Raw genomic sequence first — 22944 nt, 5'->3', positions numbered from 1 at the left:
CAGTCACCGTGGGCCCCGCCCCCGCCGGCCCCAACAACCGTCAGTCACCGTGGGCCCCGCCCCCGCCGGCCCCAGCAACCGTCAGTCACCGTGGGCCCCGCCCCCGCCGCCCGCGGCAACCGTCAGTCACCGTGGGCCCCGCCCCCGCCGGCCCCAGCAACCGTCAGTAACCGTGGGCCCCGCCCCCGCCGCCCGCGGCAACCGTCAGTCACCCTGGGCCCCCGGCCGCCGCGTCAGTCACCGTGGCCCCCGGCCGCCGCGCGGGGACAAAAGGGAGGGAGCTGGGCCTCACCCGCTCCCGCCTCCGGCCCCGCCTCCGGGCCGAGCGGGAAACCGGGGTGCCGCCCCCTCGAGCGGCGCTCGGGCGGGAGGCCCCCCGGGCGCCGGGCTGGGGACCCGGGCGGAGTCGCGAGGCCCACCTTCCCCCGAGCGGGAAGTCCGAAAGGGAAATCCTCGAGGGGAACCGAGTCCGGGGGGCGGACGCACCTCGACCAGCACCCCCCTTCCTGCTCCGCCATCCCGGTCCCGCCGGGCCTGGGGCCTCCGCACAGCCGGGCATCGCCCTGAATGCCGCCGCCTGCAGCGCCCACGAATGGCCCGTAACCCGTGGGCGTGGGACCCAGCCCCTGGGCAGGAGGGAGGGCGCTGACAAAGGTCATAGCAGTCAGGGTGGATCCCAGCACAATAAATGACGGCACAAGCCCAGTGAGGGTGAGGCTTCAGACAGATGACGGCATCAGACTGACGTAAACCTGGCCAGGAGAGGCTGCGAGGTCCCAGATAATCAGAGATGATTGTCTCAGGGTGAAGGTAGGGGTGACGCGAGCCAATGGGGTGACTCATGAGGCTGGTGATGTCAGGGTCAGCCCCACCAGCAACGTGGAGGGACAATAGCTACGGTTTTGTTTATTTTAAAGAGGCAAAGTGAGGAAAGCAGGGCTATGCTTACTTTCTTTTCTAAAAATAGAGGAAGAGAGACACAGAAGTATCAATGATGAGATACTTCCTCTATTTCTAAAAATAGAGGAAGAGAGACAACAAAGTATCAATGATGAGAGAGAATCGTGCATCTGCTGCCTCCTGCAGGTTCCATACCTGGGATCCAGCCTGCAACCCAGGGCACGACCGGAACCGAACCTCCAGACCCTTCAGTCTGCAGGCCGTCGCTCTATCTATCCACTGAGCCCAACTGGCCAGGGCTGGGCTAGGCCTGATTTCGTGTCTGACGTTGTTTTCATTTTGAACTGTGTGGCAGGGACGCTCTAGTCTTGAATCCTCGGGGTCTCTGGCCTGTTTCCCATGTTTTCCAAGGCCCACAAGCCGGCCTGGCCTTGGGACTTCTAACCGGTGGGAGGCAGGCAGCCGGCCAGAATCATGCTCCCTGTAAGAGACAGACAGACCTGGGGGCCTGGGCTGCTGGGAGAGCAGAAGCCCTTCTTCCACTGGATGGTCCGGGGTCTTTGGGAAAGTAGGCGGCATGCAAGACTGCTAGGCTGGCCGAAACCGGTTTGGCTCAGACTGAAAGGTCCCGGGTTCGATTCCGGTCAAGGGCATGTACCTTGGTTGTGGGCACATCCCCAGCAGGGGGTGTACAAGAGGCAGCTGATTGATGATACTCTCTCATCGACGTTTCTAACTCTCTATCCCTCTCTCTTCTTCTCTGTAAAGCACATATGTCAAACACAAGGCCCTCGGGCCAAATTCAGCCCGCCAGGCCTTGCAATGTGGCCCGCACCGCGCTGTCATCACTGCACTCCGCTGTCAGTTTATGACATTGTCAGTTTATGACTGTTCAGTAAACCATTCGGCCCGCGATTTAGGCTGGATTTTAGATTTTGGCCCCTTCTCTGATTGAGTTCGACACCCCTACGTAAAGAATCAATAAAATATATATTAAAAAAAAAGACTGCTACGCTGCGTGGAAGGGCTCCAGAGGGGAGGGGGGCCTCAAGGGGCTTTTCTGATCCAGAGAGAGCCAACTATCTACGCCGAAGGGTCCCCTCGCCTGCTGGGAGCCTACATAGTGGTGGTGTCCATGGAGGTCCTGCCCCAGCACCCGCCGGGGATCCGTCAGGCCCTGCAAAGCAAAGTCCCGCTCGCCTCCGCCTCCAGAAGCCTTCTAGCATCCCGGAGCCAAGCCGGCCCCTTGGCGGTCAGTCTGGGGCGCCAGGTGTTGGGGGAGATGCTCAGATCCTCCTGCGACACACGTGTCTACACAGGGGTTCGGGGTGCAGGCCTCCGGACTGGCCTCAGGCCCAGCTGCTGCTCACCAAGGTGAGGCTATCCCCACCCCCACCTTCTACTGCCCAGAGGAGCCAGTGGAGCTAGGCAGGGCTCTGGGAAGACGCGGGGCACAGACAGATCCGCGGAGGGGACCCTGCCCACCGAGAACCTCCTGGCAGCGCTGATGGGTCCAGGGCCTGCTCAGACTAGTCCTCCTGGCAAGGAGATCTCCCAGACCTGAAGCCCCCACTCCACCCCAGGGGCCACCTGGACCTCCTTCTAGGCGCCTTGGGGAGAAGCTGGGGACCCGCACTTCCTGGAGGGGGGGTGCTGGGACCAGTCTAGGGGGTTCTGGACTACCCCAGCCGCCCAAAGAGACAAGATAGGCAGATGTTCAGACAGGAAAGACTGGCCTGAGAGCCCTGTTCTTGAGCTTTCTTTCCCTTAGAGTTGTCAGCTGGGCTCATGTGCCTAACTCTAACCCTAACCCGAACCCTAACTGTTTCCTCTCCTGTGCAATAGGTTATCTTTCTATTTTTCCAGGGGTCATTAGGAAGATGACTGAGATCCTACTTTGATAGCACCCAGAACATAGAAGTGGACATATGTCAGCGATAGCTGTTAGTGCCCAGGAGGCAGACAAGAGAATGGGACAGGGGGGAGACTGAGGCAGGAGGTGCTGCCTAGACCCTTTCCAGAGAGGAAGGGAGGCCTCCCACCCAGGGTCTCCTCAGGCCTGTGACTTGAAGGAGGTGCAGGAAGTGAGCCATCTGCATCTTGGGGGGTGGGGTGAGGTGCAGGGGACATTCCAGACAGAGGGATAGGCAGTGCCAGGAACTGGGGCAAGAGCGAGCCAAGTGCCAGAGGAAAGGAAATGAGGAGCCCGAATGGCCAGTGTTCCTGTGTGCGCCAACTTATCACTCTGGAGGGATAGAAGCAGCACCACTGTACCTGCAGTAGCCCAGGTGAGAGGAGATGGTGCCCTGGGCCAAGTGTGCAGGGGTCAGTGGTGAGGACTGAGAAGTACTTGGGAAGGTGTTTGGTCGCTGCTGTTGTTATATATGTGCAAGTCTTCAACATACAATATATATATAAGCGACTGAACTACCAAAGGACTGGTCAACCAGTTGCTGTGAGGCGTACTGACCACCAGGGGGCAGATGCTCAATGCAGGAGCTGACCCTGGTGGTCAGTGCACTCCCACAGCCAACCTTCCAAGGCCCACCACCCTCCCAGAGTCCCCTCCCTTCCCCTGCTGGCCTGATCCAGGCTGAGGGACTACTCCTGTGCACAAATTCATGCACCAGGCCTCTAGTCAAGTATATGAAAAGTTGCCAAAACTGGTTTGGCTCAGTGGATAGAGCGTCGGCCTGCAGACTGAAAGGTCCTGGGTTCGATTCTGGTCAAGGGCATGTACCTTGGTTATGGGCACATCCCCAGTAGGGGGTGTGCAAGAGGCAGCTGATCGATGATTCTCTCTCATTGATGTTTCTAACTCTCTATCCCTCTCCCTTCCTCTCTGTAAAAAAAAAAAAAAGATTTATATTCAGCCCAGCCAGTGTGGCTCAGCGGTTGAATGTCAACCCAGGAACCAAGTCACTAGTTGATTTTCATTAGGTTTTGGACTTGATCCCCAGTAGGGGGTGTGCCGGAGGCCGCCGATCAGTGATGTTCCTCTCTCTATTTCTCTATCCCTCTCCCTTCTCTCTCTCTAAAAAATCAATATTCAAAACACTTTCTTTTTGCTACTCTTTGACTTTTTGTTGTTGTAACCCTCACTAGAGGGTATATTTTTCATTGATTCAAAAGAGAGAGAAATGGAGAGGGAAAGGGGGAGAGAGAGAGAAAGGAACATGGATTGGTTGCCACCAGTACTCACCCTGACCCAGGATCAAACCCAAAACCAAAACCTGGGTAAGTGCCCTGCCTGGGAGTTGAACCAGACCCTTTGGTGCACAGGATGCCCCTCTGACCAACGCAGACACCAATCAGGGCTGTTTAACTCTTTGAGGAACGTCTGTTTTTCCATAGTGGCTGCGCCATTTCATCAGCAATGTGTGAAAGTTCCAGTTTTTCTACATCCTCATTAACACTTGTTCTATTATTAATTGCTAGAGGCCCAGTGCACAAAATTTGTGCAAGAGTAGGCCTTCCTTCCCCTGGCTGGCAGCTGGCTGCACCGTCTTCCCTCTGGCACCCGGGACCAGGGCTTCCCTCACAGTCCCAGCTTTGCCTGGAAGGGCATCTGGTCTAATTAGCATATTACACTTTTATTATTTATGATTTATAGTCATGCTAGTGGGTGTATCATATCTCGTGGCTTTAGCATTTCCCTAATGCCCAATGATATTGAGCATATTTTCATGAGGCTGTGCCCATTTGTATATTTCTTTTGGAAACATGCTATTCATGCCGAAACCGGTTTGGCTCAATGGATAGAGCATCGGCTTGGGGACTGAAGGGTCCCTGGTTCGATTCCGGTCAGGGGCATGTACCTTGGTTGTGGGCATATCCCCAGTGGGGGGTGTGCAGGAGGCAGCTGATCGATGACTTTCTCTCATCGATGTTTCTGTGAAAGAAAAAAGCCACATGCTAACCTGACCAGCTCAGGGAAGGCCTGCGTGGCAGTCTTGCAAACCCAGAGATCTAAGATAACCACAAAAGATGGTTTGAAAATTAAATATCTAACAGGTTATAGTAGGTAGTCATGTCACAGATATTTTCCCAGACAAAGATCAACTTTGATCTTTTTACTGAGCCCATTTGCCTCTTTGCCTCTAAGATAACATATCTGTGAGATGTCTGGGTAACTTGTAACTTCCCTTTTTTCCGGGGCCCCTGGGGAACAACCAAATGTGGTGGGCGCCAGGACAGATGCCTCAAATTCCTTCTTTATCATGTTAATTGTTCCTGCACTCACCTGAGTACACGTCCATCATTTTACTTTTTATCCAATCCCAGGAGTTTCCCACCACTTTGCTTTCTCCCGCCTCCTTACTCCATCACCAATGAATTTCATGTAACCCACCTATGTCCCTCCTTTGATTTCGGTGTATAAATAGAGAAATGTAACTCGCCATTCTTCGGAGCATTATCTCAATCCGTTGAGGTTTTGCTTCCCGGCAATTGTCGACAGTTTTGGCTCAAATAAACTCATTAAAAAATTCTTTACAGGTTTCAATGGTTTTTTCGTTAACATTTCTAACTCTCAATCTCTCTCCCTTCCTCTCTGTACAAAATCAATAAAAAATATATTTAAAAAAAAAAGAAAAAAAAGAAACATGCTATTCATGCAATTTTTAATTGAGTAATATTTTTGTTGTTGAGTTGTAAGATTTCTTTTTATATTATGGATAGTAGATCCTTATCTGACATGATTTGCAAATATTTTCTCCCATTTCTGTGGGTAGTCTTTTCACTTTGTCAATAATGTCCACAAGTTCATTTTTGTAGAAAATAAAAGATACATCTCTTTCATTAAAAAAAAAAAATCTGAACAAATATTGGTGACCATCCCTGGGTAGTTTGGGTTATCATTATTTTATGTTATTTCTGAATTAACCGTGATAAGATTTTCCAAGTTTGTTACTTTCGAAAGTTGGTAAATGGAAAGTGAAACTTTCCCATCATTACTTCATGTTGTTATGGCTTTTGTTGTTTTGTGCAGGCCATTGGTGGGGGGGGCTGGAATGCACACTCCTGGGGAGGGGGCACACATTGTGTCCCACCAGGTGGGTGGGAGGTCCCTCCAAGGATTCCTTACTGTTCTGCTCCGGCTCTGTTTCCACCACTGGCTCCCAGGCTAGCCTTTGGGAAACGGAAACTGAAACTGAAGCTGAATCAGTGGCTGGTAGGCTGCTCCCAGACACACCCTCTGACGTGTGAGGCTCGGGCTCAGAAAAGGGGTGAGCTGCCAGCGCCTGCCGGAGAGGAGCTGGAGCTGAGAGAGCCAGCGCATCATCATCCTTGCCGTCTCGGCCTGAGGAGGACCAGGCATCAGAGCCCACAGCCATGGTGAGGCGGGTGACAGGCTGGGCAGGTGGGCTGGGCACCAGTCCCTTATCCTCTCCCTCCTTGTGCCAGGCAAGCAGAGTGGCTCTAAGCTCCCAGGTTCCTAGGTTGACGCCAGGGCTCCTCCTGACACCAGGGTCTGGGTCTTGGAAGGTGGGTTCTGCCCAGTGGCTGCTTCCAGGTCCCTTGGGGGACATATAAGCTAGTGAAGCGAGATAAAGTAGATGGTCACAGGAGGCTGGCTGTTCCTCTAGGAATCCCCTCTTGTGCTGCACTTGAGGTCTCTCCTGGTGGGTGGAGAGGACACAGGAGGGAGCAGAGTCCGGGGCCCTAGGAGCTTGCCCTGCGACCAAGGTCTTGTGTGTAGTGGTGCCAGGGTTTCTGAGCTCCATGTGATGTCCACAGGGTGGCTACCTGAGGGTGAAGATGCTGAGCAAGGAATTCCGGGTGCCCATGAGGGACTCCATGCTGTTGTCGGAACTGAAGGAGCTGATCACCAAGGAGACCCAAGTGCCTGCCTTCCGGCAGCGCCTGGTGGTCCAGGCAAGCACTGAAGTGCTGCAGGACGGGGTTCCCCTGGCCCGCCAGGGCCTGAGCTCTGGCAGCGAGGTTGTGCTGGTGGTGCAGAGCTGCGACAAGCCCCTGAGCATCCTGGTGAGGAACGAGAGGGGCCACACCAGCGCCTACGACGTCCTGCTGACGCAGAAGGTGGCCGAATTCAAGCAGCAGGTGGCTGACCGGGAGAGAACGAGTGTCCACCAGTTCTGGCTGAATTTCCAGGGGGTGCCCCTGGATGATGAGAAGCAGCTGGGGGAGTACGGCCTCACAGCCCACTGCACCGTGCAGATGAATCTGCGCCTTCGGGGCGGCACGGAGGGACCAGGAGGGCAGCGCTGAGAGCCACACCAGCCAGTCCCTGGCCAGGAGGGCCCATAATAAACGTTGATGCAAAGATACTGGCTGCCTCTGGGTCTTTCCTCACACCTGCCCTGGCACTCTCGCTTCCGCTGGGGGAGAGGGGGAGGAAGAGGAAGGCAAGCAGACCCAGGGTCTTTGGGTGGTCACAGCCCAGAGCTGAGTAGGATCACCCAGTAACAACATTCTCCCATACGCCCACCTTGCAGAGAGACTGAAGGTGCTTTCCCACACCTTTGGGAAATTAACTTCTAGGGAAAGAAAAGGGCCTCACTGGTGTCCATCCCTGGCCCAGGTTAAGCATGGTCAGGCTCTGCACACCTGGCCCCACCCAACATCTGGGTCAGCAGACAGCAGGGGGTGGGGGGGAGACAACACGGTGGAGGCCAGGCCAGGACCCAAAGGCCACAAGGCCATATCCCCACTGAGATCAGCACCCCTGGCAGCGGTGGGGGAGGAGAGTCCTAGGGCCTGCCTGGGTAAGCTGGGAGGGGGCTCCGGGCCTCTCTGTCCTTCGGGACCCACCAGCCCACTCTGTCCAGTCTGCATTGGTCTGGAAGGGTGTGGACAGGGCCTGAAGACATGTGGAGCCTGTTCAAAGCAAACACATGCACCTGCTTTCGGGGTTTCACTCTGGAGAGGTCACCGTGGCCAGAGGGAAGGGTGCCTGGGTGGGGGACGCCTGCAGAAGAGCTTTGGGGAGCACCGCCTGGCACAGGCTGCGGTGCGTGCACACCAGATGCTCTCCGTTTCCCAGATGAGCCCACAGGAGCCAGGCTGAGCCAGCCTTGGACACAGGCAAGATGGATGTGACAGAACAGACACCTCTCTGGGCCGAAATCCGAGACAGAACAGACACCTCTCTGGGCCAAAATCCGAGGTTCTGGGGACACTCAGACCTCAGCTTTCAGATTCTTCGGAGGAATTTATTTGGCTGGAGACCCAGCGTCCCCTCTCCGGACTGTGGGAGTCTCTATTTGGGCCGAGGGGTGGGGAGCAGCCTCAGGTCTGCCTTGCCTAGGACGGATGCGTGGGCCGGGGGGGCGGGGGGGAGGGGCGGCTCTCCAGGTTCCAGCCACACTTCCTGGGCCCCACTCTCACCTCTACTTCAAGTCAGCAAGTGTAAGCACACAGCTTGATGCCACCCTCCTTTCCTGAACCCCCCCAGGGTCTGGAGAAGTAGGATCCTCCAGAGGGGCCTCTGCACAGCTACCCCTTCCTAGCTCCTGGCCCCGAGCTCTGTGGCAGGCTTGGTGAGGGGGCACCTCAGATCCAGCCCTGTTAGAAGGTTAGGGGCCTCCTCCCTTTCCCCTGCCCCTTCCCCTCCATAGTCAGCCAGGCCAGGCTCCAGTTTGGACGTTCTGGATCGATCGCAGTTTGTCCCTGCACTTGGCCGGCGGGAGCAGCGCCCTCTGAGAGCTGGAAGGGGGCGTGGCCGCCCCCCCCCCCGCAACCAGTGACCCGCAATTGCCGCCGCTGGACAGCAGGGGGCGCCCTCCGCCCTGCATAAAGGCCAGAGCGGACCCAGGACCGGGAGGTAGGCGGGTCTGCGATCAGCTTTGACCAATCGGCGCTGCGCCGGACCGCATTGGCCCTCAGCCGCGGGGGGCGTGGCCTATGGAATTGCCGCCCCTCCCGAGCCCGCGGGGGTCCCGGCCCCGCCGAGCTTCCGTCCGGGGTCCGCTGGGGGCTGGGTCCCCCCGCAGGCTCCCTGGTCTGCAGGGCTCCAGCGCGGCGGGGTCCCGGCAGCTGCCAGCCCCTCCCCGCGGCCGGGGAGCCCCCGCCGCCCGGCCCGGAGTGGCCTGGAGCCCCTTGGAAGTCCCGTCACGTCGCCTCCCGATTGTGCATTAACCCGGCTCCTGCCGCAGTGCCGGGGCGGGGGCGCGCGCCGGGGGAGGGCCGTCCGTCCGCGGGGGGCACACGGCACCCCGGCCGCCCTCTGGCCCGCCCTCCCCGCCCGGCCCGGCCCGGCCGCCCCTTGTCCCGGCCCCGCCGCCCCCTGTCCCGGCCCCGCCGCCCCCTGTCCCGGCCCCGCCGCCCCTTGTCCCGGCCCGGCCTCCTCCGGCGCTTTGTTCGCGGGGCCGGCGCGGGTCGGGGCGCCGGGCGGCGGGGCGGCGCGGGGGCGGCGAGGGGGCGGGAGCGGCGGGGGCGGTGCTCCCCGGGCCCCGCCCCGCCCCGCCCCCGGCCGCCCGCTCCCACCGCCTCCCGGGAGCTGCGTCCCGTCCTGTCCAGTCCGGTCCCCGGCGCGGCCCGGCCCGCGCTCGCTCCGGCCTTCCGCGCCCTCGGCCCGCCATGGCCAGCCTGCGGCCGTCCGGCCCGGCCCCGCTGCCGCCGCTGCTGCTGCTCCTGGTGGCGGCCGCGTGCCCCCTGCCCGGCGCCGACGGGACGTGCCCGGAGCGCGCGCTGGAGCGGCGGGAGGAGGAGGCGAACGTGGTGCTCACGGGCACCGTGGAGGAGATCCTCAACGTGGACCCGGTGCAGCTCACGTACTCGTGCAAGGTGGGCCCCGCCGGCACGCCGGCCCGGAGCCCCGCGGGCCCCGAGCCCGGGCTGGGGGCTCCGGTCCGCGATCCCGGTCCCGAGCCCGAGGCCCGCCCCCGATGCCCGGCCGCCGCGGAGACCCCCGCCCGGCCGTGGGAACCGGCCCAGACGCCGCAGCGCCCGCTGCCTTGGCGACCGCCGAGCCCCCGGGTGGGGCGCGGGTCCCGGGAACTCGCAGGCGCCGCGGGGAAAGTTCCGCCGCAGCCCCAGCGAGCGGCGCCCAGGCCGGGCCGGTCCCGGCCGCCCTCCGCCCGCTGCCCGCCGCGCCGCCCGCGGAGGGGCGCCCCCTCCCCACCCGCCCGGGAAGGGCCGGGGCCGGGGGGACGGCGCTCTCTGCCCGGGCGGAGTGGGGTTCCTCTGGGTCAGGGCTCGCCCCCAGGGCTTTCCCGGGGCTGGAGGGGTGGTCGGGAGAGGGGGTTTCTCACCTCCCCCTCGGGGACCCCGGGGGGGTGCTGAGTGCGGGTGTGGGGCCGGCGCTGAGGGGGGGCGGGGCCGTTACTGAGCTCCAGTGCGCGTGGGGGCGGCCGGGCAGGGGCAGGTGCCTCATCCGCTCCTGGGAGAACCGCATCCCCCGGCCACGCGAGGGGGCTTGGGGCTCTCTCCTCAGTGGGACCCCGCAGCCCCGGGGCAGGACGGTGGGTTTTACACCACAATCCATTCCCAGGGTGTGCTCGGGGACCCAGGCCCCTCCCCACATCGGGCCCCTCAAACTGCCTCCCCGACCAGAAACCGGATCATTCCTCCTGCTGGGAGATGGGAGCGGGCCGCAGCTCCGTTTGGCTGGGCCTGTGAGGGCTACCGCCGGGCTCCCCGCTGGGCCCCCTCCCCTCCACCTCGGGGCACTTTGCCAAGTCCCTGCAGGATTTTCCCGACTTCCTCCCCGCCGCTCCTGGGTGTGGCTGGGGTGGGGGGAGGCGATGAAAGCTGCCGGCCCTCCCCCTGCTGGTTTTGTCCTTCTGAGCCTACTGTGTGTCTGGAGGTGGGAGGGGGAGGGCTGGGCCGGGCTCACCCAGGCCCCTGGAGGGTGGAGGGGTCCCTGCAGATCCTAGGCTCCCAGCAGGGGGGCATAGGCAGGTGAACTGGCCACCATTGTCTTTCATCCCCCATTCCAGCAGCCGACCCCCAGCTCCTGAAGAGAGGCCATTCCTCAGGGAGCTGGCTCCTGTCGGGGGACCTGTTCCTTTGAGGGCAGCCCGTTGTTCAGCCTGCCTCTCCTGCCACCCTCCTGCCACCCCCATTCCCCATCCCTGTGGACTGCGAGCCTCCCAGGGCACAGTTTGTCGGAGAAGGTGCCCTCGGGGCCCGCAGAGCAGAGCAGGAGGGTGGGGCTGCCCTGTGCTGCCCAAACTTGATTTTGTGGTTCTCGGCTGCCTTTCCTGCACTCACTGCGGGAGCCTGGCGGGAGGAGGGGTCTTTTATCTCCTGGGAGGGGGTGTCTAGCCCACCCACAGGGCTGCAAAGAATGCAGCTGGCCCAGAGCCCCAGCTCAGAGCTTGTGGCCCTGAAAGCCTGTCATCCATGAGAGCGGCTCAGGCCCCGTCCAGGGCAGGCCAGAGGAGGGGTGGGCAGATGGGAGAGTAAGGCATGGAGGGCGGGCAGCCCAGGCCAGGGGGTCCCCTTCCATATCCGGCCGGAGCTGACATGGCACATTGGAGTGGGGTGGCTGGGTCAGTTAGACCTGGGGGTTGGGAGCTGTTTCCTGGAGGAAAAGGCCCAGACGCCCCAGCCTGCCGTTTGCCTCCGGCCTCCTCTTCCCAGTGGGAGTGGATCGCTGAGACCTGCCCCCCATTCTCCCCCAGGTCCGTGTCTGGCGGTACTTGAAGGGCAAAGACGTGGTGACTCAGGAGAGCCTGATGGATGGTGGCAACAAGGTGGTGATTGGCGGCTTTGGAGACCCCCTCATCTGTGACAACCAGGTGTCCACTGGGGACACCAGGATCTTCTTTGTGAACCCTGCACCCCCGTACCTGTGGCCAGCCCACAAGAACGAGCTGATGCTCAACTCCAGCCTCATGCGCATCACCCTGCGGAACCTGGAGGAGGTGGAGCACTGTGTGGAAGGTGCGCGGGGCCAGGGCGGCCGAGGGGGCCCGAGGGGAGCGTGCTGTAGGCTGGAGCAAACTCTCGGGGTCTGACCTCCTTGCAGCTCCCCTGCTCCTCGGCTGTGTCTGCCATCTCCAGGTCATTAGCAGTGCTCCCCAAAACCTCCACAATGCCACCATCTTTTGTCTTGAGCTGAGCAAGTCCCAGCCCTGCAAAGGGACAGGCCTCCCTCTCTTACCCCCCCCCCCCCCCCCCCCCCGCCCCGCTCTGCACCTCGCAGAGGGTCCTTTTCTCGAGGAGAGGCTGGGACCAGGTGAATGAACACCAGCTGTTCATGTTCCTGCAGAGGCCCAAACATCTGTCTAGACAGGGCCCGGATGTTGAGCAATCCCTTGGGGGTGGGGCCTATAGATGGGGCACAGCCCCCTTATGTGTTCCAAGGCCTGTCATTTCTGGGAAGGGGCAGCTCTGTGGGGTGAGGGCTTCTATGGGTTGGATGGGGTGTGGGACTCCGTTATCGGGGTGGGGAGCTTTTTCTTATCGTCTGTCCCCACACATCTATTCTGAATGGCCTGAGAGCATCCCTCCCCCACCACAGTCTCTGGGAGGTGAGCAGGAGTCACATGACCAGGGCTCTCTCCCCTCACCCCCCTTCATCCCAGTATAGTCCCAGTTAGGAGTTGAGATCCTTGGCTGAGGAATGTGGCAGGGAGAGAGCCGGTGTCCCCACATCCTGCCTGTCCCCTCTTGGCTGCCTAGGAAGGGATGTATGGGGGGTGGGGGGGGTGAGAATGTTTCTCCCCAGGGCAGTAGGAGGGGTCTGTTACTTCCTGCCCTGGGAAGGTGACCCTGTCCCTCTGATTGGCTCTTTTGGCCAGTAGGGAAGTCCCCCTTCTACCCAACTTAGTGCTGTGGTGCTGGCTTGTTTTTTGTGAGGTCCTGGATGGTGGACTCATCTGGCCTGGAGAGGACTGTGCTCGGGAGGCAGACCCAAGTGGGCGGGAGCCCCATGATGTCTTGCCCAGACTGTGGTTGGCTGCTTCTGGGGCTGCCTCGTGGTCCCCGGCCACAGCGTCACACAGAGGAGCCAGCAGGGCTGGGTGTCCTAGTCCCTTGCCAGCACTGGCTGGACTGAGGGTCTTAGCCTGGCTGTCCTCCTCCCTGGCAAGGACTTGAGACGCTGGCCTCACTCTGGAAGCTTGTGGTTGAGGGAAAAGATGGGAGTGAGACGTGGAGATCGGGCATCTGTGTGATGTGATGCCCTGTTGTGGGGGGAGGGGCAGGAGGGCTAAGGAGAGGCTGAAGAGAGGGCCAGGGACAGGACAGAAAATGCCCTCTCCCTCGACAGGGAAGCATCTCCAGGGTCAGCCGTTAAGTATACTGCTGGGTGGGTCCAGCCCGGGGGTCTGTGACCAGTAACTGAGGCCTGATGTGGGGTCAGAAGGCTTGTGGTGTGAGGGCCACCACGGGCACAGCGAGATTGGCCATCCTGCCAGAGCCCCACCCACACCAACCCGACTCTGGACACACCAGGCTGGGCAGAGAGACAGCTGGACAGGAGGGCTCACAGGGAGAGCCCCCAGCTAGGACTGAGACTTGACCTACTGTGTGCTGCCTGCCCTGGCAACCAACGCTGAGGGGCAGGACCCAGGCTCTGGCCAGTGTGCAGTAGAGGGGTGAGTGCCCAGGAGGGCTGAGCCACCAGACAGACCCCCTGAGGTAGGCTCCTCCGTAGGGGGAAGGTCCGCAGGGGGAAGGAGTTCCTGGAGATGAAGGGAAAGGAAATGGCTTGGAGCCTTGTGGGTGGAGGCCGGGAGCTGGGAGGGGAGGGCCCAGACTGAGGAGCCTCCCACTGCAGGCTCTGGATTTGAGCTGGGCCACATGGATCTGCTTTAGAAGCCAAGGAAGGCGCTGAGGGCTGTGGGCTGGGCGCTGGGGCAGGGCTGATACATCACAGTCCTGGCTTAGATGAGGGGGGTGTCTCCCCTGAGTGCCCTGAAGCCTGAGGGACCAGGTCCCTGGAGCTAGGGCCAGGCTGGGGAAGGAACAACCTTGTGCCCAGTCCCTCAGGCTGGGTGGGTGGGAGGAGGGGCCACCTCCTGTTCTGTAGGAGATGAGAACCACAGATCCCACCCCAGGCTCCAGGAACCCAGGCCTCAGCCTAGTGAAGAGCCAAGGCCTGCGATAAGCTGGCCCTTCCCTGTCAGACTGACCCCATTTTGCTTCCAGGGCCCCCCAGGGCCCAGGGCGAAGTCTGAGCAGCCACTGATCTGTGGAGGTCGCCCCAAGACCACCAGGTCTCACTTGTCCCTAGCACACTTCACCCCTGCAAGGCCCAGAGCAGCCAAGGTCCTCCCCCCGGCCTGGGTACTGGGGCACCTGCTGCTGTCAGCACACCTGTCCCCAGCTCTGCTGGGCCCTGCCTTCCGCAGTGTCTCTCTGGGACCTGCAGCGCCTTCCTGGCTCTGCTGCTCAGGCCCCTTCCCCAGCCTCTGCCCCCGGAAGGCACTCCTCCAGTTCTGACCTGGGGAACCACATTCCTGGCATAACTGAGACAGGTATGTGTCCCTCCCTCTGCGCCACCTTTGGGTGAGGGAGGCCTGCAGCCCGGGACAGCCTCTTCCAGGAGACTCCTCCCCCCTGCTGCTTTGTGGGGGGTGTGGCCTGGCCTCCTCCACTGACAGCCACCCCCACGCCGAGCCTGCCCAGGCTGGCAGCTGAGCAAGCATCTCCTCCAGCCTCGGCCACCTTGTCCTGGTCAGGGCACTGCCCACTTACTCCACCACATGAGGCTAGTCCTGGCCTCCCCTGCAGCCCCCGGGACGACACAGGCTGGCCAAAGGCCGGCAAGGCAGCCGGCGGCCCTCCCCTCCCCCGTAGGAGCCGGGAGCAGAGAAAGGAAGTGTTGTCTGCCCCCGCGGGGCCTGGCACAGGGACAGGGGCCTGGCACAGGGACAGGTCGAAGGGAGTCTGGTGCTGGCCCTGCCCAGCCCTGAGACCCGGGTCCTGGCGATCACTCTCTGGGCAGCGGTGCTGTAGAGGAGTGGGCCCTGCATGTCAGGAACTGACCCTCCATCTGCCCGTCAGGCAGGTAGCCAGCTGTCCGGGACGTTTCTGAGCTGCCCCCACCCCCCCGCCCCCCGCCCCCTCCCGCTGCCTGGCTCTTAATCTCTGCACCCCTTGCGGTTCCTGGGCCTGTCCCACCCCCTTCACATTCTTCCCCGCTGACGGGAGGTGATTTCTTCCTGTTCACGGCTCCCTCTCTTACTCTCCTACCCTCTGCTCTGTAGGTTCCCACCCTGCCCCCTCCAGGCCCCACCCAGCCCCCTGCCTGGCCCCTCCCCCAGCCGGGCCTGGAAGGGGCAGGTCGGGGCTAGAGGCTGCCCGCCCGCCTCTCCTTTCCTCCAGAGGCTGGGAGCTGGGGGCGGCCTGCCCAGGTGGGGCGGGTGCTTCCACCTGGCGTCCGGTAGGAAGGCACAGTGGGCGCCCCCAGTGGCTGAACAACGGGCTGCCGTCAAAGGACTGGACGTGTGCGGGCCGGGCTCCAGGTGGTCCTGGTGCTGGCGGGCGGCGTGTGCTCCCTGGGCAGCTAAGGCCTGTGACCTCGTCGCTTCCCTTTGGGCTGAGGTGGTGGAAATACTGCTTGGCTTTTTCCATACCGACCCACCCCCTTGTTCCCCACCGAGAGACGAGCCCAGCCTCCATTCTCCCCACAACTGGAAATGGGGAAAAATTGTTTTGAAACTGCCCTCCCGCCCTCGCTCTGTCACACGGGGGTGCTGGACCGAGCATTCTGGTGGGGCCTGCCTGTAGGCTCACCGCCGCCGGGTGCTGGGGCCTGTGCTGCTCAGGTGAGGCAGCTGAGGCCTGGAGCCAGCTGGCCAGGTCTGGGGCTGCACGTTGGGGCAGGAAGTGCAGGGACTGCCCCAGGAAGTCTGGGTGGGGGAAGGGGGAGCGCGCCAGACCTGGGACCTCAGGTCAGGCAGCGCCATCCTCGTCATTCCCTGGGCATCCAGGCCAGGCAGCACCCCCGCTGCCCCCTCCACCTCCACACACACACACACACACACACACACACACACACACACACACACCCCGTCTGTCTGCTTTGCTTCCTTCCTGGAGAGCTAGTCCCCCAACCCGCAGGGGGGAGGTAAACAGCTGCAGGAACAGGCTCTGCCCACCCCATCCACCCATAGCCCATAGCTTCCACCTGTGGGAACCAGGCCAGCTGCCCCCCCGCCCCTCATTCAGCCCTTGCCCAGAAGCCTGGGTGGAGGGCCATGGACTTCCTGTCTGCCTTGCCCTCCTGGCCCCAGCACTCCCTCACCACAGGCCACTGGGGCTGCGGCATCATCACCACAGTGGCCCTAGGGGCACTGACACCCAGAGACCCAGGAAGAGCCTGCCTCTCACTCAGAAAGGGACAGCACTCCAGTGAGTTACCCCAGGACTGACCAGTGACGCAGCTCAGCTGAGGAGGCTACTGGGACCCTGTGGGTTTGCACTGGGACCCAGAAGTGGTCATGTTGGAGTCAGGCTGCGGCTGAGATCTGAAAAGGGTGATCTAGGCCTGCCTTGAGAAGCTCCCCTCCCCCTCCACCCCCCCCCACACACCCCCAGACCCTGGGAACTTCCTCTGAGGAAGGCCCCCTGCGGGGCACTGGCAGCTGGGCCTGGGAAGGGGCAGAGGCCCCTCCTAGCCCCTCCCTCATGCCTCCCATGGAGAGCTGCATGGAGAGGGAGAGCTCCCTTCAGCTGTGCAGCGTGCGCATGTGCATGTGTATGTCTGTGACATGCCCTCTCAGCCTCAGACGCAGTGATCGGTACACAGGAGAATTCCGTTCAGAGCCACCGCAGGTGGCCTGTGGTTCCTGGTTTCCCTGTGCTCTGTTGAGGGCCAGGGGCTGGTAAGGGGCGACCTTTGCTAGGGTGCCAGGCCTTGGGGACAGGGCTCCAGCCTCTGTCCTCTGGGTGTCCCAGCCTCTGCTTGCTGTAGCTGCCTGGTCTACCCCAGTGTCCAGCTGTGTGTGTCTGCATCCCTCCCTCCCCTGCGCCTGGCAAAGGCTGGGCACCTCCTCCTGCACCTCAGTGCTGGCGACCAAAGGGCTGTGGGAGGGCATGAGAGCCCTCACGTACCTGCCAGACCCTGAGTCTGACACAGGGCTCTGGTGGGGTCGCTGGACTGAGGGGGCCTGAGCTTCCCCTGCTCCTCCTCTCAGCAGCCCTGTCAGTCACCAGGCGCTGGGCCCTGGGCAGAGCAGGCAGCCTGGTTTCGCTGTGCTGGCACCTGTCCCTGTGCTCACAGGTGTGAGGCCAGTGCACAACTGGGCCAGCCGTGGCCCTACCGGGCAGGTAGGGAGGAAGGTGGGCCCATTCTCTTCCTGGAGCCGGTGGAGGGGGGCTCAGCATGTCTGTTCATTCATTCACAGTTTCTTTCTCACCCACATTCCCACCCACCACCCCCAGCAGATCCTCAAAGGGCCACTGGGAGGGGTGGCTGCTGTCACCTGCACACACCCCTGCCGGCTCCGGATGTGCCTCCCAAGGAGGCAGGTGTGTGCAGGGGGAAGCACATTCTGGGCAGAAAGAGTGGGATGAGGTGAGCCGCGGGTGGCCCCTGGAGTGTGGGTGAAGGGCAATGGAGGGCGTGGTGCAGGGGAGAGGGCTGGGAACCCTCAGCTCACTGCCAGGCCTGGATGGGAACTGAGCCACTCCTCCTGCTGAGCCAGCCTTCCACCTGACAGCTGGCACCTTGGCCGCTGGTCCCATTAGCACACACCCCTTTCGTCCATCCGCACCTGGTGGCCCCAGAACCTCCCTGTCCCGCCTGTCTGTGCCTCTCTTCAGCTCTCTCCTCCCTGGGTCTGTCTGCAACCCCTCTTCATCCTGACGCCCAGCTGGCTGCCACCTCCAGGAAGTGCTCCCTCACACCCTACTTAGACCCTGGTGCTGGGCTGTGTGTCACCGTGGCCACACAGCTGGGTCCCGCAGAAAAACCCTCCCCACTCACCACTGACTCACTGACCACACCTGGCACCTCCCTTGCTCCCCAGCTTTCTCTTTCCTTCTGGAGATGTGCTTGGAGCAGTTCTGACGGTAAGGGGCGGGGGGGGGGGGGGGGGGGGGGTCAGCCCCACCCCATCCCTACCTTTCTCCCATGGCCTCCTTCCCCCTCCTCTGTTCCGCTGGCGCCCCCTAGCGGCTCTGTGCAGGCTCCCTCACCCTGGGTCTTCACCACACTGGCTCTGCCCAGCTCCTGCAGCCTCCTGAGCCTGTTCTCACCTGGGCACAAGTCGTTGCCTGTCTGAGGGCTCCCCCTCCAGGGCTGTGCACACCCCTCTCCCCCTGATTCAGGTCTCTGCAAATATCACCCCTCAGACCCTCCAACCTAGTGCACCACTGCCACTGGGTAACCTGAGCTGAGAATTTTCGGGACTCTGGACACGCCTCCAGCATTTAGCCCCTCCAGGAGGAGCTCAGACCAGCGGGGGAGCGGGGGAGGGAGAGAGAGCGAGGGAGGGGTGCGGCAGTGCCTGCAGCTGCCTTCCCCGCTCCCAGCCCTATGAGCTGGTCCTGCTGAGCTGCTTCCAAACCTCGTTTAATCCCACCATCCTGCAGAGCGAGCTAACTCACAGCCCCTGGAGTCAAACGTGAGCACTCCAGCCTCACCTGCGGCTGTGATCTAGGCCTGGGCTGGAGGCCACCTCCTCCCGAGGGGCTGGCCTGGGTCCAGCAGCTGTGTCCTGTTGTGAACCGCCAATTGTCTGCTCCGGCTGGGGGAGGGGCCTGCCGCAGCCTGAGACCGGACACCGGGAGGCCCTGAAGGGGCAGTTGGGGAGGGGTCTGCTCTGCTCGGGCCTTTTCCCTCCTCCGCCCCTCCTCCATCGAGACAGCCAGACACCTGTGACGTGCGAGCGCATTTAGTGGTGTGTGTGCACAAGTGAGACGTGCCTGCCCCAGAGAGGAGAGCTCCGCCACCCCCACCCCATCCATCCTCTCCCTCAGGATGAAGCCAGGGTCATCTGCATGAGAAAGGGGCCTGCAGGTTGCCAGGGGCTGGACTCTGTCCTTCTAGACCCCATCCCCCACCTTCCTTTTCGGGGCCAGAGAAGTAACCAGAGCCTGTGCGTGTGCACACGTGTGTATGTGTGCTATGTGGATGCGGACCCAGTAGTGTTGCATGAAGGTGAATGTGTGTGTGAGTTGCCCAAGTGTGTATGTACACCGGTGAGTGAGGGACACACGTGTGCACCCATGCAGCTGACACCAGTGCCCATGCAAACTTGAGTGGGTGTGTGTGTGCCTGTGTGACACCTCGAACACAGAATGTGTGTACATGTGTGTGTGGTTGCATGTTGCTCTGTGTGAGCCCAGAGTCCAGGGGGCTGATTCCTGGCTCTGAGCACCCTCTCTATTCCTTTGTGGGGCGTGAGCCGTCTGGGCTGGTCTGGGCTGAAAGATTGAGTCTGAAGATCCCAAAATAGCTTTGGTCGCCTGAATTCCCCTCCCCCAGCTGGGTCTGGGGCCTCAATGGCCCTTTGTCTCTGAAGACCGCCAGCCCCTGTGGGGGGCTCGGGCTGGGGCTGGGCTGGGAGGGACCAGGCAGCCTGGCCGTCCCCCCCCCCCCCCCCCCGCCGGGACATGCCGGCCCCAAGCCCCACCCCAGAGTTGGCTGGTTGGCCAGCCTCTCCTTGGCAGCTCCCAGGGTCCCTGCCAGCCCCCCTGGGCTCCCTCTGATCCCAGGCTTATCCTTCCCACAGCCTGGTTTTTCCCCTCCCACTTCACGGAGTCCCCAGTTGCAGTGGCAGCAGCAAACAGGGCCTGTGTGTGTGTCCCCCGTGGGCCCTGGGCACCCTGGTGTTGTCTGAGGGGCCATCTCTGAGCCAAGGGATGCGGATCCAGTCCTGGGGGGCTACGAGAGAAGCAAATGGGAATGTGTGTGACCCTGGGCTCCCGGCCAAGCCGTGCCCTGAGGTAAAAAGTCAGACCCTGCCCTGGGTGCTCCCAGTCCAGGGTGGTGCTGGAGGAGCCACAGGCACTATCAGTGTGGTGTGGGCAGTGCCAAGGTCCAGCGAGGTGAGGGGCGGGGCAGGTGGGAGGCCCCTGAGGAGAGGGAGGCAGCTGAGGGCTAGGATCGCCAGGGGCTGGAGGGGTTGTTGCTCTGGGTCTGCCGGGCATTGGGTAGGGGAGCCACTCTGATTGGCGTTTCCTGTGATGTTTTATTGGATCCTTGGGTTCCAAGAGTTTGAAGACCTCTGCTGGGGGAGATGAGGACCCTGACTGGGGGGCTGACCCCGTGTGGGGTGTGGCATCCGTGTGCCTGCTGAAGGACGGAAGGAGTCAGGGATGGGCCTGGCAGAATGGGCGCTGGCAGCAGGTGGCCGCAGTGAGGAAGGCGGAGTGTGTGGAGGAGCCCTCCTGACCGAAGGGAGTGATGGGGGGGACCCCAGGGCCTGCAGGTGAGGCAGCTGGATATCTGGCAGGTGGGACGCCCTTGGGGGAGGGTTCTGGCTGGAGGCACAGCGGTAGGTGGCAGTTGCCCCGTGGTGGTGGTGGTGCCAGGAAGGGTCTGGGGAGAGGGACCCCAGGGAACTGGGTGTGCTTAGGGCCGAGATGAGATCTCAGAGGACGGGGTGATACTGGTGGCCATGCCACAGCCATTTGTCTGGAAGGAGACCTTCGGACAGCAAACACACATGCCCCTCCCCAGGCCCGGCTCAGGGTCTGAGCGTGAACGTGACTGTGGGTGTGATAGGCTGGCTGTGACTAAGTGTGGGGTGAGGGATGCCCTTAATGTCTTTTCAGCTGGGGCAGGGAGTCGGTCAGTGGCCATAGGAGGAACTAACTGGCCAGGAGGGATGCTGGGATGGGGCGGGGTGTGGCCTGACACCAAAAGAAAAGGGACCCATATGCTGGAGACTGCTCTGTCACTGTGAGAAACGTCCAAACCTGTAGAGCGTTTTTATGAGTTTATTTGAACCAGGCTGACGTCAATTGCAGGGAAACAAAATCTCAAAGGATTGAGAAAACGCTCTGGAGTGAGTTTTACAGCTTGTTTTATACGTTAGAGTCACAGAATCACAGGAGAAGGGGGGAGGGGGGCAAGGTGAAGTCCGGGTGGGTAACACCTGTGGGGTTGGGTAGAGCAGAACGGAGACACGGACTTGTACGGTGGTGTGTGCAAGGCCGTTAAGGCAGTGTTTCCCAACCTTCTCTCATGATGAGAATCACCTGGTGGAGTTGTTAAAACACAGATTCCTGAATCCCAACTAAGAAGTGCTAAACTAGGATTTTTGGGAACATATAGGTAAAATTGTATACTTAACTAGTGCTCTAAGACAGATGTTATATACAGAGCACTAAGTTAGGTATGCAATTTTACCTATATGTTCTCAAAAATCCTAGTTTAGCACTTCTTAGTTGGGATTCAGGAATCTGTGTTTTAACAACTCCACCAGGTGATTCTCATCATGAGAGAAGGTTGGGAAACACTGCGTTAAGGGACATTCACAGCACAGGCAGAGGGTGTGCAGACGAGAACCATCCCCGTCTTGCTCTGGGTGTGCCCTGAGGGGACTGCAAAGATATTCTCTGGCATTTCCAAGGTATGTTATCTTAACTGCAGGGGTGACCTTTGTCCCTGGGAGCTACAGGCGGAAGCACAGGCCCGGGCAGTGACGCCCGCCTTGACCTGGTTTAGTCGGGAGTTGCAGGCTCTGACCATCCCCGGCGAGCTGGTCAGGGTTATCGTGTGGCCCCCTTTTCCTCCTCAGCTTCCTCCCCCTCCCCCCGCCCCCAGGAAGGGCCGGCAGACTCTAGGAGGGGCAAGAGGGCCTGGCAGGGGGCAGTGCCTGTGACCAGGTCCAGGATGGAGGGAGCCAGCAGCGGTGGGCGTGGTGGGGGCACTTAGAAGGTGGAGGGTCGGGGTGTAAGTGGGTGGGCTGTGGCCGCAGAGGGTGGGGTGTGAGTGGTGGGGCAGGACAGGGGCTTGGGAAGGGGACCCCTGGGGGAGGATGTGGAGCCTCCTGACCACGCCCAGCCCGGCTGTGACACCCCGGGCCTGAAGTTCCAGGGGTGGCCGCTGGGGGACGCTTCAGACTCGCGGGCGGACCCCGCCGGGAGTGAGACTGTTGACTGACCCCTATTTGCGCGAGCTCATTTGCATGCTCCACCTTCCGGACGAGAACTGGGGGTGCGTGAGCGGTTGGAGGCGCTGCGGTCTATTCCTAGGCGCTGTGGGCCCATGGGGCCGCCTCCACTCCCTTCTGTGTGTCTGTGCTTGAGGGTCCTCCGCACACAAGGCGGGGCGGGGGGTGGGGGGGATGGACAGAGACACGCACCGGCCCAGTGATCCCGACAGCCGCCCAGAAAGGGCCCCTCTGCAGACCCGAGCTCCCCTCCCCTCCGAGGGCTCAGACCTCACACTGCACCGCCCAGTGCACCGCCCAGCCCAGCCCAGCTCCTGGAGCGAAGGGACGGGGCCCTGGCCGCCGCAGCCCCAGCTGCTGCCCCTCCTGCCTCTGACAGCGCCCCACTCACCCCACCCCACCCCGCCCAGCACCTGCCCCCTCCTCTCCCCGCACCCACCTCTGCCCAGCCCCCACCTCTGCCCCTAACCCCACCTCTGCCCCTACCCGTCTCCTCCCAGCCACTGCCCCTGCCCGACCCCTGCCTCCTGCCCCTGGCAGCGCCCCCCTCACCCTTCACCCACCCCTCCCAGCACCTGCCTCCTCCTCTCCCCGCACCCACCTCTGCCCCTACCCCGTCTCCTCCTAGCCACTGCCCCTGCCCGACCCCTGCCCCGCCTGCCCGCGATCCCTTTGTGCCGCCTCCGCCCTCCTTCCCGTCCGCCGCCGCCGCCCGTCTCTGCGCCGCGCCTCCCCGAGGACCTGGGGGAGGACCCGGGGTCCCCAGGCGCATCTTCCTTTGTCTGCTCCGCCCTCCGAGGCCCCTCGCCCCGCATTCACGGCCTCAGCCCGGGGAGGGCGAGGGGAGCTGGACGGCTCGCCTGGAGGCGGGAGCCGGGCGCGGCCTGCCTCTGCCTCTGCCGGGCGGCGGCGCTTTATTCTCTGCCGGGGACGCGCACGCTCCTCCCGCTGTGCCATCGCGCGCCGCTGCCTCTGCCAGGACCCTCCGGCCCTGTCCCCGCCGCCGCCTCCGCCAGGGACCCAGCAACCAGGACTCTCCGCGCCCTCTCCCCGCCCCGCC

The 22944-nt window shown here is 62.0% G+C and overlaps 2 protein-coding genes across 7 annotated transcripts in view; both read left to right on the top strand.

The window, feature by feature from the left end:
- Positions 1-6104: 6104 nt before the first annotated feature.
- On the top strand, positions 6105-7190 carry ISG15 (ISG15 ubiquitin like modifier). The gene is made up of 2 exons (XM_084874284.1): positions 6105-6237; positions 6640-7190. The coding sequence occupies exons 1-2, from the start codon at positions 6235-6237 to the stop codon at positions 7129-7131; spliced, it is 495 nt and encodes a 164-aa protein (XP_084730410.1). The 5' UTR covers positions 6105-6234; the 3' UTR covers positions 7132-7190.
- A 2155-nt stretch (positions 7191-9345) lies between these two features.
- Positions 9346-22944, top strand: part of AGRN (agrin) — a 31977-nt gene continuing 18378 nt past the window's right edge. For all 6 annotated transcript variants that reach the window (XM_084874260.1, XM_084874258.1, XM_084874256.1 and 3 more), the window contains exons 1-2: positions 9346-9648; positions 11490-11751. In XM_084874260.1, the coding sequence (XP_084730386.1) occupies positions 9442-9648; positions 11490-11751 (469 nt within the window). In that variant the 5' untranslated portion in view covers positions 9346-9441. The remainder of the gene's footprint in view (positions 9649-11489; positions 11752-22944) is intronic.

Source organism: Pipistrellus hanaki (assembly GCF_964339955.1).
Source record: "Pipistrellus hanaki genome assembly, chromosome: 2".
NCBI lineage: Eukaryota > Metazoa > Chordata > Mammalia > Chiroptera > Vespertilionidae > Pipistrellus > Pipistrellus hanaki.
Note: the sequence above shows the minus strand (reverse complement) of the source record. Positions and strands in the feature narration are given on the sequence as shown.